We start from the raw sequence: 16,218 nt of genomic DNA on the forward strand, positions 1-16,218 counted from the left end.
GAATGGTTCACTAGCTAATTTAGTTCATTACTCTTATTTTTATTGTGCACACTATATGAAATTGTTAAACATTTAATTGCGGAAATACATGCAGATTAAAAAGAAACTAGTCTAGACCGATGGAATATGGACTATAATGATGAGCTATTTTTATTATGTACGCTTCAGAATGTGCGTCAAATTGTACATGACGGCACGTCGCTGATACTCGAGCTCCCGTCGACAGGCGCTGCCCAGAAGCGGTGGACACTGATACTCGATCTTCTCATTGGCGTAGGTATCATCACCGCGAGCACTGAAACGGAAGTCGCTATGCGAATGCACTGCGAGATAAAGAGAGAGAAGTGAAAACATGTGGCAGAGAGTCAAGTGCTTGTGGCACAACTTACAGCAATAGAAACCGTTGAAGAAGCAAGTTTCATGACTCGATTCAATTGCCCATTCTTGGGGCGTTACACCTGGCATCGTCTTGGTCACCACGTACTTGGCTGTTGCCGTGTTCAGCCAGTGCGGCCAATGAGACAATCGTTCCGTATACTCCACCGTATATCGCCAATCATGAGCATGTCCGTGATCAGCTAGAATCTTGAAATTCAGGCTAGCAAAATGAAGAGATTGCTGTCAGTTAGGAGAAGAAAGTGCGGGTAGTTTATGATAACTTACATTGTGGGATTTAGTAGGCGCATTTTGTTAAAGTCCGCAACATATTCCCAAACCGTTTCCGGTTTCGTATTGCCGATAACAGCGTCTATTTGATACTTGCGATAGCTTCCCGAGAACACAAAGACATAGAGCACGAGGACAGCGCAGAGCATGAACGACACCCGCTTGTTATTCCATGTATGGCGAGAACGCATGATGATGGTGTGTATGTATTTGGTGGAAACCAATTCGAATTTCAAATAAACAAAGTCAAGCAGTGCCGATCTCGAGTAAACAATGTTCCAGCGGACGATCCAAACAGCAGCGATGCAAACAGAAGACTGAGTGCGGCAAAGAATTTGAATTTGAAGGAACTTCAGCGAGAACCGAGAGAATGTGTGAATGGGAGAAGACTGTTTATCGGAGTTCAACGGAGGCTGACACAGAGGCGTAGGGCATAGGATATAAAAAGGGAGAGATTCTAATGTGTACATTCCAACATTTGTATTTTGACGGAAGCTTATTGATTTTTGTTCCCCATACTATCAAGTGTCGTATATATAAGTCTATTGAAAGTAATTTGGATGGAGGAAAATGAAGTGCCACCTATCATATATGTATGTATAAACCTTTTATTACTTTCATGGAAGTTCATAATATAGAGGACAAAAATCAATAAAAGTATGTATTCGAAATAGTAAGTTAGTGGCAATTAAGAATATTTCTTATAGTCTTTTATACGATACTATCATACTAATAATAAAGTAGACCAAATTCCATCAAAATTTGGATTTCTTCAGTATCTACCTTCTATGTTTAAAGCAAAAAAGGAAATCTTCATAAAAGTTGTAGAATGGATTCATAATCTTTAATTTTGTAGATAGTATAATATTAACTTTTTATACCCGCTACCCATAAGGTAGAGGGGTATTATAACTTTGTGCCGGCAGGAAATGTATGTAACAGGTAGAAGGAGGCATCTCCGACCCTATAAAGTATATATATTCTTGATCAGGGTCAACAGCCGAGACGATATCGCCATGTCCGTCTGTCCGTCCGTCCGTATGAAACACTGGATCTCAGAGACTATGAGAGATGGATCTATAATTTTTTTTCGACAGCATTTGTTATGTTTGCACGCAGATCAAGTTTGTTTAAAATTTTTGCCACGCCCATTTCTGCCCCCGCAAATCAAAAAAAATCGAATAAGCCTAATTTTAAAGCTAGAGTTGCGAATTTTGGTATATACAATAATTGCTATAGTAGTTATGATTCCTGAAAATTTGGTTGCGATCAGATAAAAATTGTGGAAGTTATTAAAGAAATACTTTTGTGTGGGCAAAAACGCCTACTTACTAGGGGTCTGAGTTGCTTTGGCCGACAATCTGGTATATTGTGCCGTCTATGGTATATTTTGAATGGTGTACTATATCGATATACCAAACATACCATTTGGTATATTTTTAGTATTTTTAAGTATTTTTGCCTTTATTAAAAGTGGGTAGCGGGTATCTCACAGTCGAGCATACTCGACTGTAACTTTCTTACTTGTTTAATATTGTAAAATAGCTATGCTGTTAAGACGAAGATTGGTAAATATCTTCATAGTCCACAGGGTATCTCACAGGTTGGTCATTGGTATAGACGCTGTAGCTTAGAGAGATAATAGCCCATTCAGCAATTTGCCCCACATTCACACACACAGACAAGCAATGTGCTTGTGTGTGTAAAAGCTTTTGCGTGAAAAGCTCTAAGCAACGTTACAATTCGCCATATGATCGGAGCGTTCAGTTTATAAACAAGAGTTGCCGGCTGCAGTTCGTCATCGCGCAATAACTCGAGCTAGAGCTGGAGGAACACGCCGAAATTTGGAGAACAAACGTACTAAGGTAAGCACTTTTAAATAATTGCTTATCACGATTCCAGTTGTCTGAATTAGTTGAATTGATGTCAGACACAGCCAGCCCCCCTACAGGGCACTTGCAGGTTAGGTAATCGAGGCAACGAAGCGGAGCGTGCTAATAACAATTTTGATTAGTCCTAAACAAGTCAATACACAGAGATATAATACACATTCATCAAAATGAGATTGCTGGTGAAACGCGCCAAGCTAATGCTGTTCCAATGCGGCGCACAAATCTCTCGCCGCCCCTTTTCGGGCATGGCAACCGGTTCGCAGTTCCACAGATTGGCGACAGCGACGGCGACAAAAACTGTGGCAACAGGTGCTCAACAGCACGATTTGGATACTGACAGCCACTTGAGGGAAACAACAATCAGACAGGTAAACATGATTAATATACTAAACAGGAATGGAATTAAATTAAGGCGTCTCATCATTAGAATCAAGCAGCGACGTCACCGCTCACAGACAGCTTTGGAAGACACCATACGTATCTGCGAATTTCACTCACCGAACGCTGCAATTTGCGCTGTAAGTGAAGAAACGAATTCAATTAAAATGCCTCCAAAACCAATCAATGTTATCTCTCTAATGTTGAACAACCTTGCGTATACTTGATAAGCAAATTGTACGACTAACGACATATGGTGAAATTACAGGCGATTACTGCATGCCCGCCGAAGGTGTGCCGCTCCAGCCAAAATCACAGCTGTTGACCACCGAAGAAGTGCTCCACTTGGCCCGCATCTTTGTGGAGCAAGGAGTGCGAAAGATTCGCCTGACGGGAGGCGAGCCAACAGTGCGTCGCGACATTGTGGAGATTGTGGCACAGTTGAAGGCGCTGCCTGAGCTGGAGCACGTGGGGATAACCACCAATGGCCTAGTGCTGACACGTCTGCTGCTGCCGCTGCAACGCGCTGGCCTCGACTCGCTCAACATCAGCCTGGACACGCTGCGCAAGGATCGCTTTGAGCGAATTACGCGACGCAAGGGTTGGGAGCGAGTGATTGCCGGCATCGATCTGGCCATTCAGCTGGGCTATCGACCTAAGGTGAGAGTTGCTCTTACACGCCATCAACTAGAACTAATGCGAGTTTTGTGTCCAGGTCAACTGTGTGCTGATGCGAGACTTCAATGAGGATGAGATCTGTGATTTTGTCGAGTTCACACGTGAGCGTCCAGTTGATGTCCGTTTCATTGAGTACATGCCCTTCTCTGGCAACAAGTGGCAGACGGAACGTCTCATCTCCTACAGCGAAACAGTGAAGATCATTCGAGAGCGTTTTCCCGACTTCCAGGCACTGCCCAACGGTCCCAATGACACATCCAAGGCGTATGCGGTGCCAGGTTTTGCAGGTCAAATGGGTTTCATCACCTCGATGACGGAACACTTTTGTGGCACTTGCAATCGACTGCGTCTCACGGCCGATGGCAACATCAAGGTGTGTCTATTTGGCAACAAGGAGTATTCTCTAAGGGATGCCCTGCGCAGCGATCAGTGCACGGAAGAGCAGCTCATCGAGTTGATTGGCAGCGCTGTGCAGCGCAAGAAGCGACAACATGCAGGTGAGTTTGGCACTCCAAAGATTCGTGTAGTTAGAGTTATGTGTATTAATTGGGCATCCTCTAGGCATGCTGAATCTGTCGCAGATGGAAAATCGCCCAATGATACTCATAGGCGGCTAGATCCCCAAAAGAGAGAGAGAGAGCGAGAGACAGCCACAACACATTCCATCATTCCCCACATGCTGTTTGCTTGCAGGTTACGCCACAGTTGACATCAGGCAGCAGCACTTGCTTCATCCTCATCAGAAACCACTTTTACATATGCGCAACTACAGCAACTTGACGCACATCGATGCCCAGGGCAAAGCAAAAATGGTTGATGTGGCCGCCAAGGCGCAGACGACCCGCGTGGCCACAGCCGAGGCCTTCGTCCAGGTGGGAGAGCGTCTCACGGCGCTGATTGCAGCCAACGAGCTGGCCAAGGGCGATGTGCTGAGCATTGCCCAGCTGGCGGGTATAATGGGTGCCAAGCAGACCTCCCAGTTGATCCCATTGTGCCACAACATTGCGCTCTCCTCGGTCCGTGTGCAGGCCACGCTTCTCGAGGCGGAAAAGTGCGTCCGTCTCGAGGCGAGCGTACGTTGCACTGGCCAAACTGGCGTGGAAATGGAGGCGTTAACTGCTGTTGCCGTCGCCGCTCTCACCGTCTACGACATGTGCAAGGCTGTGTCCCATGACATCTGCATCACGAATGTGCGTCTGCTGAGCAAATCGGGCGGCAAGCGTGACTTTCAACGTCAATAAAGATCATCCAATCGAATTTCTTTATCGTTTTCTTGTTTAATTGTTAGCCGGACTTCAACGTGGGCGTGTTGTTGTTAAGTGTGTGTAAGACTGTGTGGTTGAGGCTGTGTTAAATGAGGGGATTTCGATGGGCGAATGAATGTAAAATAATGCCTTGATTGCAAATATCGATGTGCGAAGGTCCTTAAGACAGACCGAGAGACTTCGACTTAGTTGTTGTATTGCTTTAAGATACATTTTCAATTTATCAATTCAGTTTAAACAAATGTTGAATATACCACAAATTTTTAAAATGCAAGAGATTTTCTTGAGCCGAATATTCTGGAAAATTCGATCACTTTTATGGTATTACTAAAATTACATTCAACACTTTACTGTATGCAGAATTGTACATATTATTCAAAGCTAATATAGTTTCTTCAAATATTATGCTACTCGGAGTTTTAAGTAGATATTGATAATTTATATTGCTTCATGTACATTACAAATGCATTTAGTATCTCATCTCTTTTGTTTTGACATATACAGATAAATTGTATACAAGAATAAATTGCGCAGAAAACTAAATTTAAGTTTTACTGACAAGTGCACAATTCAATCATTTCAAAATGACTCGCGTATATATAAAGCACTACTCGAGGAAAAATTCAGAATATGCAAATCGCGTGACTATATCGAAGAACAATAAAGCAAATGCGAAACCCGTGACTATATCTCTGGCTGTATGAATTTGGTGTCTCGTCTCTCTGCTTTGTAGTTGGAATCAAGGCATTAATTAGTGTGTGTGTGAGTAGGTGTTGATGATGTTGGTGTCGAACTGCGCCTTAATAGCTAAAATTACATATAACATTAGAATCAATCAATGCATTCGTGAACCACAATAAATACGCCTCGTTCTTCTCTTCATTTTGGCTTATGCTCTTCTTTATGTTCTTAGAGATGTTAGTTGGACACAAGCACATTACGGTTTTCCGCTTTGGTGGCGCTTTCCGCCTCGGATGCCTTCGAGGAGCCGTCGGTGCCAATTTGTTCGCCACGAATCTTGATGTTGTGCTCTTCCTTAAATTTATTGATTTCGGAGCCTTTTTTGCTCAGTTCTTCGGTGACCATTGTAATTGTTTTCGCCATGAAATCCTTGTTCTCCACCAACTGGGGCAGTACATCTTTGACGGTGCGTTCGCACAGCACTCCGCCAATGAGACGGAAGCACTTACGTTCTGGATCCGCCGAATTAAGGGTTTCTATCACAGTTCTATTTAAGATTTTGGAATTACAAGAAATATCAATTAATTGTTTGCGTTTTTTTTTTGTAGGTTAGGTTAAGCGGTGCATTCTGACTCACTTGTGTTCACGCAGATCCATTTCCAACGTATTGAGGCTGTTGGCCAAATTTCTTTGTTCGTTCCGCAGCTGTTGGAACCGGGCCACAATTTTCTCCTGGGAGATTTGCGCTTTCGCCGCTTCGTTGCTCATTTTTCTAGTTAATTTTTAAACAGATGTCTACTAAAGTTGAATGCTAGCTCGTTAGGGTGTGACCGAATCGTTAAATGCGCGGTGTTTTTATGTGTTTCTTGTGTTTACATGCTCGCTGACACGGTCACACTGACAGTTGTGTCGCTAGCATTCATTTGCAACACTCACACTTATCGGTGTGTGTTATCGGCAACATACTTGCGGCTGGCAGTGCTGCACATTGAGCGCGCAATTCAAATTTGTTTGACAATACAAATGAAACAACAAATTAGTTGGGCAAACAATAAATAATTCTGTGCAGCTTCAACAAATAGCTGGTACACAGTTTCCTATTATTGCAGAGCTCAGTTTGATGGCTTTATAACCCAATTTCACTGCTAATTGCGCAAGTAAATATTTATTTGGCTTGCTGACGAAGAATATTTTCAGGCGCCTGATACGATTCTTCAGCATTGTCATAACGGTTGTGACTGCTGTTGGAACTCGTAATGCATATACTTCTCCGCCTGTTGTCAGCGCTGTGCCTCTTGCAACTCTTGCACGCCGCTTACGATGTCGTTGCACCCACACAGAATTTAACGGCTTACCTTCATGCACGTCAGAAGCGTCATCAACTGGTATATCCAAATGGAGCAACCATTCGCCTGGTCGTCGGCCCTGTGATGGGTGTGCAGCTGGACGATCCGGTTGTGTGGCGCAGTTTCCTTCATTACTATACGCTGCACTTTGGAGGATACTCAATGCCCTCGACGCCTTTGTATCCCTGGGACAAGTGGGAGACTATTTTTGCCAGATCGTTGAACGAACAGATCCGACAGCTGGATGCCTCGCATGAGGATGACACACGACTCTTTGCCTACACTGCATTGGAACAATACATGGACAGCGCCAGTGGCGTCACGGGTCGTGGTCGAGAGTGCTTGCTGCGTGCCATGTGCGAGAATGCGCAAGTGCATCATCATGTGGGGATTATGGCCGAGCTGTTAAATGTGCTGCTAACGTAAGTGCAAATGATCGTTATCCCAATTGCCTCCCCAATTCTCCTAACGTGATAAATTGCAGACCCGGCAAGGCGTTTCTCGGGGATGTTTACAGGGAGGCGCATGCTGCGGGCGTGGCAGGTGTGGATTGCTTGCGGCACTTTCCGGGCTGCCCTCGAGGTGACTCTGTGCTGGACGCCTTTGCTTTGGATGTGAGCCATTAAAGTGCAGGTTTGTGGGTTGACTTAGCGGGCTAAGCTCAGCTTTAAATTCTGAATTCAAATGTGTAAATAAACAAAAATGTAAAAATGAAATATTTTGCTTTAAATAAACGTATTAAAGATTAAAGTTTTTAATTAAAATTGAGTTTGTATTGTAGTGCAACATACATTTATTTTCTTGCTGAGTTTAAAGTTTTTTCATTTAAAAGTTTAAATAAAAAGTTTCGTTACAAAACCGTCTCCAGGTTGAGCTTAAAGTTAGTAATTGAAAAAGGCAATTAGAGAAAATTGTAGCACAACATTTATATTTAAATTGTTTTGTTTCCAAATAAAGAATTTTGCAAGCTGAACAAAAATATATCACTTTGTTTTAGTTTGCTGGATGAAATTTAAAAAGAATATAAATCAGTGTTGTTAAATGCTTGTAAATTAGTTGTATACTGATTTTGACAGTCTTTAAGTGTTGCCTAACTCCTCCCAGAAAGCCGTCGCATTAATGCCTTGAGGCGTTCGCTAAGTTCGTTGAGTTGCAGTGCTGTGCAATGCAGCGAGCAAGCGACCGCCATTTTGTCAACAATGGCGTCAATTAAATGGAAATGCAGCAGCCCCATCAACAAGAACAGCGACAACAACGATTGCTGCTGCTGTTTCTGCTGCAGCGACAACTGAAAGACAATAAATGCGTCTTAAGTGGCACATTAGGCTTGTCAGGTGGCTACACACTGACGACAACTGACAACGCGACAGCAGCACAGGGTGTTGCCACCACTGCCAGTGTTGAGCTATAGCAAACCAAGTACAGCGGAGACACCCTGTTTCTGCAATCGGTCGTCGTTTTGTATGCACAGCTAATTCAAATGCGATTATGACAACGCGAACAACGCTGTTGATGAGTGCGCTGTTGGCATCGTGTGGGAGTGGCAAGTGGGCGGCATTGTGTTGGGCTGGGGGGTGGCATGAGGCAGACGCGCGGCAGTTGTGCAACTTTGCGGTATTTGAACTTGCGATGCAGCATGCGAATAGGTAACAATCCTGTGGCTGCCACGTTTATGTGTACAGCAAATTCATGATAAGAAAGATGTGGAAGAGGAGAGCAACAGAAGCTATAGTAAATATAAATTTGAAGAAGTTTCACGAATAAGTGCAAATTACTTGCTTACCAAAGGAATGTGCTGTAAAATCAAGTAAGAATGAATGAAATAAGATTTAAACACATCAATAAGGCATTTATAAAACTTTTCAGCTGTCAGCCTTTCAGCTTTTTTAAAATTATAATAGAAAACTCTTTAGCAAGAGATATTTATAATCATTTTGTTTAATTTCTAAGATTAAATGGAACATGCCCAACTTCTAAATGTATTTTAGAGCTGTACAAGTTACCTCTTAAATTTACAACCTTTAGCTTTTAACAGGTTCCACACATGGACAGACGCATACTTATGCTAACATTAAAGATGAAAGTACAGAGTAAAGACTATTGAAATAAAAACTCATTAAATATGTAGAGTAAAATAATCATATATGATTAATTACCAATCTTACTTTCACAATAAATTCCTTTCGTCATATCGTCATGCGTGTAAACCTTAATGTTTGTTTAGCTGTATCTGCTGTAGGTTTTGTTTGTGCAGGCTCCCTTAATGCCGTTTCCTGCCACAATTCCCTTCCAAACCCCTCTCTCCATCTCTCTCTCTGTCCCCTACTCACCGCAGAGTCCTTTGACAGCAACACAAATTATGCAACAGCCACAGCAACAGCAGCAACAGTATCAACAACAACAACCGACAATAACAACAAGAAGCATTAGTTATGCGCTTTGATTTGGCAAACAGGAAAAAAAAGCAAACTTTATTGTTGTCTCATGCGTCCATGCGTCATCAATCCATAACGAACGAAAATCCAATCAATCAAACCTTCAGTTAAAGCTGTGCTCCAACATCAGCAGCTCGTCGAGAAAGTTGAGGCCACGTGGACATGCCTTAAAGAGGCCCAGGCAATTAGCACCCGCCTGTCCGGCAGCAAAGGCATCGTGATACGAGTTATCTAAATCCGCTTTGCCCGGACTACAAAAGAGATGTGGTTCAAGGATGAGCAATGAGGGGGCAAGAACATGGCTAAATTGTTTGCTCACCTCAGCACAATGTTTAGGATTTCGGAGAAAATGCCAACATGATGATGGACCTGGGCATTCTCGCATATGGAACGCAGCAGGCATTGTCTGCCCACAGTCATATCATTGTTCCTTCTGCCCAAATACTCCTCGAGCGCAATGTAGGCCAACAAACGTGCATCGTCCGCATATCTAACGCCTCCGCCTGCCGTATGCCTCTCGATATTCCGACGCATTTGCTGCATAGATCTGGCAAATGTTACCTCCCACTTATCCCATGGCCAAATGGGCGTCGTGGGCAGACTGTAGGTGCCGCCCTGCAGCGTATAGGAGAGGACACAGGAGCGAAAGGACACAGGATCACCCAGAGGTATGGGCATCGAGGGTCCGATGCTGAACTTCAGCGAACCGCTGTTCTGAAAGATGAGGCCACGACGCTGGCGATGCAACAGGAACTCGGTGAGATTGTGAGCCGCCAAGGCGGAGTGAAGTGTGAGGCCAAAGATCAGATACCTTAGGGCCGACATGGTCGAAGCGCGTTTGAAGAACAACTGTGGGTGACGTTGTCGTAGTCAATGCTAATGCTAAGTACAGACCGCATTCTAAATGAACCATCAACGATGACAAGTGGAAATTTCAGAGAGACAAACATTTGTTCAGCCAATTAGCATTCTCGTTTTGGGTCCGAGTTAATTCTAAAGAGACCCGAAAATCAGTTTAGTTTCATTTCTGGTTTTCTATTTGCGCACGTGAGACTGAAATTGAGATGTTCGACGGATTAACTGACACTCTTTTCTGTTCTGTTTTTTTTTTTTTTTTTGTGGGTTTCTTCGTTTTTGTTTTGCGTGACCCGCTAGAAGGTTTGATACCCTGCACCAGATTAAGCTGTGGCTGCCTTTGAAGTGAACTGGGAGACCACTTAAAAGGCCATTAAGAAAGCATACAATGAAAAACGAAAAATGTTTTCCAAATTATTTATCCAAATAAACATGAGAGCGGCAACAGCAGCTCCACGACAACGACGATGAAGAAGATGATGATAGTGTGGCCAAGGAAACAGTTTTGCTGCAGATAATATCCTTTTAGGTTGTTTGTGATTTGTCGACGTGGCCGGAAATGAAAAGCAAACAGCAACAGCTACAGCTACAGCTACAGCAACAGCTCCACCATCACCATCGTCATCACCAAGAGCAGAAACAGCAACTGGAGCAACTATACAGGAGAGGTGCAAGCAGAGCCAGCAGCACACAAATAAATTTGCTTAAATAACAGCAGGAAGGCATGAAACTATAGTAGTATAACGAAGCACAGATACTCTTTCGAAAGTTCAGAAATTATTTTATATTGTTAAATATCAAAAAATGTCAATTGCAATCCGTTATGAGCTGCTTTGGTTGAGAAAATGGTATGTTTAGTACTCTATGGTATATTTGAATATAGTACTATGTTGTTATACCAAATATAGTCTTCGGTATATTTTATTCGGTATATTTATATTTAATTTGGTATATCAATATACCAAATATAGTCTTCGGTATATTTTATTATGTATATTAATTTGGTATATCAATATACCAAAAATTGAAAGTAGTAATATATCAATATACCAAATATAGTCTTCGGCATATTTTATTTTGTATGTTAATTTGGTATATCAATATACCAAATATAGTCTTCGGTATATTTTATTTTGTATATTAATTTGGTATATCAATATACCAAATATAGTCTTCGGTATATTTTATTTTGTATATTAATTTGGTATATCAATATACCAAAAATTTAAAGTAGTAATATATCAATATACCAAATATAGTCTTCAGTATATTTTATTTTGTATATTAATTTGGTATATCAATATATCAAATCTAGTGTTCGTTATATTTTATTTTGTATATTAATTTGGTATATAAATATACCAAATATAGTCTTCGGTATTTTTTTATTTTGTATATTAATTTGGTATATCAATATATCAAATCTAGTGTTCGTTATATTTTGCAACTTTTTTGGCAAACAAATTTGGTATATTTTATGAATTATATTGACAGAGGTATTTTTATTTGAATTGATTTATAGCTGAGCTAAAAAATTCTCTTGTTAAGAAACAAAATCATTTTCAAACTGAATTAAAGTTCAAAGTTGACAAAAGTATATAAATATTTGGAGTAACTTTAATATTTCCGCAAACAAAATTATCTTTATTTATTTTTCGATTAAACTTTCTCCTTTCCAAGTTTTTTATATAAAGTATTCAAAAATTGTTTCCCATCGTATCTTATGTTTATTTTTTTCTCATTCCTTTGCCGCATTTAAAATTCATTTTGGTTTCGCTCGCAATTCAATTGAAAGCGATTATTGTCGTCGCTTGAGTTAGGGTATTCCCACAAGTAACTAAGCTGCCCACCACAGAGGCGACCAAGGCAACGACGATACACGCAAACAGTTACATTAACAGACACAGATTGTTACACACACACACCATCACACCCACACACACACATATAGAATTATTTACACTCACACTCAGTCAGAATGCATTGCCAGCAAGTTGACATGCCTGACAAGGGCACAATGCTCTGATGCTGCTGCCTCCTTACGCCCCTCAATACAATAAAGATTCTCAAGCTCTGAAGCCATCCATCCCTTTCGCACAATCAGCAACTTCTCGCTCTCGCACACATCCATGTGGTTCATTTCCGCTTGGGAAACCGCAAGAAACTTGCACGATACGAAAACGCAACGCAAATAAATTCGTGTTGACAATTTGAATGATTTATTTATGGGGTGCGAAGCAAAAATTTTCATATACCCCAAACAAAAGGGAAACGGAAAAACAACGAAACAAAACAAAATCCCAAACACACGCACAAGTGAAATGAGCAATAATATTATATTTATTCAGCACAAAAGATCTTTCCAATTAGATAGCAAAAAATTGGCAAACCTGTTGAAAAAATTTGAAACTGATTAAAATCTTTGATAATTTATGTAGCGTTGCTAGGGAGCAGGTGAAGAAAGGGAAATACCGCGTACTCATAAGGAACTAGGGTATAATAGAGTGTTTAATAATAAACTAATAAATTTATTGTATATAATACAAAATTACATTTTTAATTATTAATTTGTAATATGTCAATCGAGTGTAATTAAATAACTGATTAAAGTCAGTCTGTTGGGCTGAGGTTGAATCTGTCTGTCTGACTGATGCTTTTATTGGCGAACACGTTCAAAATATATAATGTGTACTTACCAAATATCTTGACAATTACAAAATTTACTAATACTCTTTGCAGACTATGTTAAAATCTAGAAAAATATTTATCTATAGAGTAGAAGAGTATTATAACTTTGTTCCTCCAGGAAATAACATTCAAATTATATAAGCTAGAGTCGCAAGTTTTAGTACATTCAATAATAACTGTAGTCTTTATGATTTCTAATTCCAGATTCAAAGTATAGAAGTTATTAAAGAAATGCTTTTGTTTGAAAAAAAAAACGCCTACTTGCACTGGCTGACAATCAGGTAATTTTAGTACTCTGTGGTATATTTTAAATGTAGTAATATATCAATATACCAGTTATAGTCTTTGGTATATTTTTTCATTTCTTTTTATTTATTAATTCGGTATATTCGTCTTTATTGAAAATGGGTAACGGGTATCTCATAGTCGAGCACATTCGACTAGCTTTCTTACTTGTTTCCTTTTGCATTTATCATACATATAATATATCATAAAAACTGAATTCATACAATAAATTTACAGGGTATGTTATAGCCTGGACACTCAATAGCAGAATTCTTTCTTATTTGCGTTTATAATTCGCAGCTGCATGAGAGAAAAGTTCCGAGATGCTTCTTTGGTATTTTGCATGTTAGAAAAGTAGTTTTTGCCGCATTGTTTGCTATTGGTCATATTTTATTTACTGCAGTTTTGTGTTTTGTTGTTTCATGCTTTTTGTACGTACTAAAATGGCTGATGTTCCCTTGCCGCAATTAGGCAAAGCAATTGAGGGGAGTGGGGGACAGAAGACTGCAAGCATTTCTCAAACTGTCACAAAACGACAATGTTTCTCCCTTCCTCCCCCAAAAAAAATTCTGCAATTCCCCAAAAAGAGGGGCGCCAGGCTCCCCACCGAGAGAGAGAGAGATAGAGAGAGAGAGGGAGAGGGAGAAGTAGAAGGAGGACGGCATAGCATCTGTATATAATATTTATTATGTTGGCATAATAAATTGCAACATGGGGCAGATTCATTTTCTCACTTGCGGACATTTTTCATTTCGCTACCCAGGCGGGCGGCAGCTGCTCGGACGTCTGTGCGGCCAAGTGGGACACGGTTGTCGGGATTGCGGGGGATGCGGGGAGTTGAGTTAGCCAGCTGATAGGTAGCAAAAGGGTGTGAAAGTCGCAATGGCGCCATGTCCATGTCGCCACGAGAATGATGGCCACAGCGAAGAGCGAAGGTAAGGCGAAGAGCAGAGAAGTAAAAAGAAAAAAAAAATGAACTTGTTGCCTCCTCAGCAGTCGCTTTTGCTGCATTGCAACTTGCAGCTGGGCAACTTGCCATGTGCGCATTTTAAAAAGGAAATTTAATAAACCTTGTCCTATTTCATGCTCATTAGTGTCATGATAAATTTTACAGCAACTTCGCGTCGTTCTAACCAGGTGGACGAGGCTCCAAGCTTCTGCTTCAGCTTCAACTGAAGCTAGCATGTAAATGTTGGCGGTGTCAGGGGTTGAGGTCGTTGGGGTTGGATGACGCTTAACTGTTGCATTCCATGTGGCCATAAATTAGAAAAGTTTTCTCCACGCGGGACAAGTTGCTTTGATTTGCCAGTTTGCCAACGTTTTATGGCCATTTAATGTGCTGACAAGTCGACAATTACTGGGCGGCTGGGCAAAGCCCGCTGTGAAAGAACCAGAGAGAGAGGGAGAGATGTATATATGATAGAGACAGAGAAAGCCATCGCACATAAATTCAACCAATAATCTCATTGTTTTCACATGAGCTTCATTGGCCGCGATTTTTAGTCGCGACTCGACTTTACTCGACTGCTAAAACACTTTCTCCTTGTTGTTGTATCTTGACGCCATCGCTGCATTTGTTCTTGTTGTTGTTGTTGCTGTTGTCAACAAAGTTTTGCAGACACAATATGTCTGTTACGGTCGTCTGCTATATGTCTGTCGGTTTATCGGTCCGTCTGTCCATATGTCTGCCTCGATGTCTGTCTGTCTGTCTCTTTGGTTGGTTTGTCGCTCTGTTGTTTGCTTTGCATGCAGTTGCCAACTGATGTTGCTACTTTTATGGTTGATGTTATTACTTCTTCTTTTTTTTTTTACTACCCATCTCATTCCCCCTAGAAATACGCGCTCTCGTTGAGTCCTTAGCAGCTGTTCCGCAAAAAGCTGGGCAACTTTTTCACAACTTTTGCGAGTTGAATACGAAATACTCTTGCTTTTTGGATTATTGAATATAATTAAATTTGTGATACTTTTAAAATAAATGGACAGTTGTGTTAATGTTTAGTGAATATTTATGTCTATTTTAAAGAATACTTACTATGTTTCAAAATATTATATTATATATCATATGCATGCATCATATTCTTACTCATTAAATGCTTCAAAAGCTAAGTTTTCATTCTTTCTTTTAAACTGAGAATTGTTTTATTGGAAGACACTAGAGGTGGAGAACTATCGATAGTCTGCGCCATCGATAGTGATTGATAGTTTCCATAAACTATCGACTATCGACGATAGCAAGGAAAATCAATCGTCGATAGTTGTCGATAGTGCAGTAAAAGAAAATAATTTAATTAGTTTTTGAAATAATCCATATGTATTAAAAATATGAGAGTATGAGAGTATGGTTTTCCAATCTTTATCTGGAAATAATAAATAATTATTATTTGAATAATATAATTTTTTATTTTTTAGGTTTACCTTAACTGCTATTTATGTATATATTTGTTTCAACCTATAATTTTGTACGCCTATTTTAAACGATTTGTCCTGCTTTGCTGAAGACCCTCGACTCTACGGAGGTTGAGGGTACACAAATATATTTGAAAAAATATCGACCACTATCGAAGATAGCGATTGACCATTATCGAGAGTGCGCGCCGCTATCGAGAGCGTGTCGATAGTGGCCAACCATCGATAGTCCCGATAGTACCATCGATAGTTCTCCACCTGTAGAAGACACATTTTAATTGACGTTTTTTTTAACGTTTTATCGACTATAAGGAATGAGCTCATTTTGGTTTCAGTTTAAATTCAAATTAAATGAAATTATTAGAATGACAATACGATTTATCAAAAATTGTTAATTGTATGAATCAAATTATATAATGTTGCAGAGATTAAAAGGAATAAATCGAAATGAAAAACATTACAATGCAAATATACTTATTTCAACAATTTATTAAAAATCACAAGTCTTAATATTTTAATCGAATTATATACTATTTTAGAGATTAAAAGGATTAAAGATGCATTACAATATTTTATTTAAATATAAATTTATATATACATATTTTCTTACTAATCCTTTATACTCATCCATTGCATAGAGCAT

At 40.2% G+C, this 16,218-nt stretch overlaps 5 protein-coding genes across 11 annotated transcripts; 2 read left to right on the forward strand and 3 right to left on the reverse strand.

Annotated features, from left to right (window-relative positions):
• Positions 1-143: 143 nt before the first annotated feature.
• LOC117566849 (uncharacterized) lies at positions 144-1,135 on the reverse strand. Its single transcript, XM_034246442.2, has 3 exons — positions 664-1,135; positions 390-598; positions 144-323 (listed from the first exon to the last, which is right to left on the reverse strand). The coding sequence occupies exons 1-3, from the start codon at positions 855-857 to the stop codon at positions 154-156; spliced, it is 573 nt and encodes a 190-aa protein (XP_034102333.2). The 5' UTR covers positions 858-1,135; the 3' UTR covers positions 144-153.
• Positions 1,136-2,424: 1,289 nt separating this feature from the next.
• Positions 2,425-4,871, forward strand: LOC117566848 (molybdenum cofactor biosynthesis protein 1). Of its 6 annotated transcripts, none has more exons than XM_034246439.1 (6): positions 2,425-2,531; positions 2,597-2,926; positions 2,986-3,076; positions 3,205-3,596; positions 3,652-4,111; positions 4,308-4,871. In XM_034246439.1, the coding sequence occupies exons 2-6, from the start codon at positions 2,726-2,728 to the stop codon at positions 4,853-4,855; spliced, it is 1,692 nt and encodes a 563-aa protein (XP_034102330.1). In that variant the 5' UTR covers positions 2,425-2,531; positions 2,597-2,725; the 3' UTR covers positions 4,856-4,871. The 6 variants fall into 6 exon arrangements, with proteins under 6 accessions (XP_034102330.1, XP_034102331.1, XP_051859437.1 ...); XM_034246440.2 differs by having other exon boundaries at positions 4,176-4,352; XM_052003477.1 differs by having other exon boundaries at positions 2,430-2,531; positions 2,603-2,926.
• LOC117566852 (probable prefoldin subunit 2) lies at positions 4,872-6,400 on the reverse strand. Of its 2 annotated transcripts, XR_004572017.2 has the most exons (3): positions 6,198-6,400; positions 5,744-6,107; positions 4,872-5,686 (listed from the first exon to the last, which is right to left on the reverse strand). XR_004572017.2 is itself a non-coding variant. In XM_034246444.2 (2 exons), the coding sequence occupies exons 1-2, from the start codon at positions 6,326-6,328 to the stop codon at positions 5,798-5,800; spliced, it is 441 nt and encodes a 146-aa protein (XP_034102335.1). In that variant the 5' UTR covers positions 6,329-6,400; the 3' UTR covers positions 4,872-5,797. The 2 variants fall into 2 exon arrangements, 1 of the variants encoding a protein (XP_034102335.1); XM_034246444.2 differs by having other exon boundaries at positions 4,872-6,107.
• A 357-nt stretch (positions 6,401-6,757) lies between these two features.
• LOC117566851 (uncharacterized) lies at positions 6,758-7,610 on the forward strand. The gene is made up of 2 exons (XM_034246443.2): positions 6,758-7,328; positions 7,391-7,610. The coding sequence occupies exons 1-2, from the start codon at positions 6,817-6,819 to the stop codon at positions 7,530-7,532; spliced, it is 654 nt and encodes a 217-aa protein (XP_034102334.1). The 5' UTR covers positions 6,758-6,816; the 3' UTR covers positions 7,533-7,610.
• A 1,803-nt stretch (positions 7,611-9,413) lies between these two features.
• LOC117571685 (uncharacterized) lies at positions 9,414-10,166 on the reverse strand. The gene is made up of 2 exons (XM_034253928.2): positions 9,661-10,166; positions 9,414-9,592 (listed from the first exon to the last, which is right to left on the reverse strand). Exons 1-2 carry the CDS (start codon positions 10,164-10,166, stop codon positions 9,445-9,447), a joined length of 654 nt encoding a protein of 217 aa, XP_034109819.1. The 3' UTR covers positions 9,414-9,444.
• Positions 10,167-16,218: the final 6,052 nt, after the last annotated feature.

This window comes from Drosophila albomicans, chromosome 3 (genome assembly GCF_009650485.2).
Source record: "Drosophila albomicans strain 15112-1751.03 chromosome 3, ASM965048v2, whole genome shotgun sequence".
Classification (NCBI taxonomy): Eukaryota; Metazoa; Arthropoda; class Insecta; order Diptera; family Drosophilidae; genus Drosophila; species Drosophila albomicans.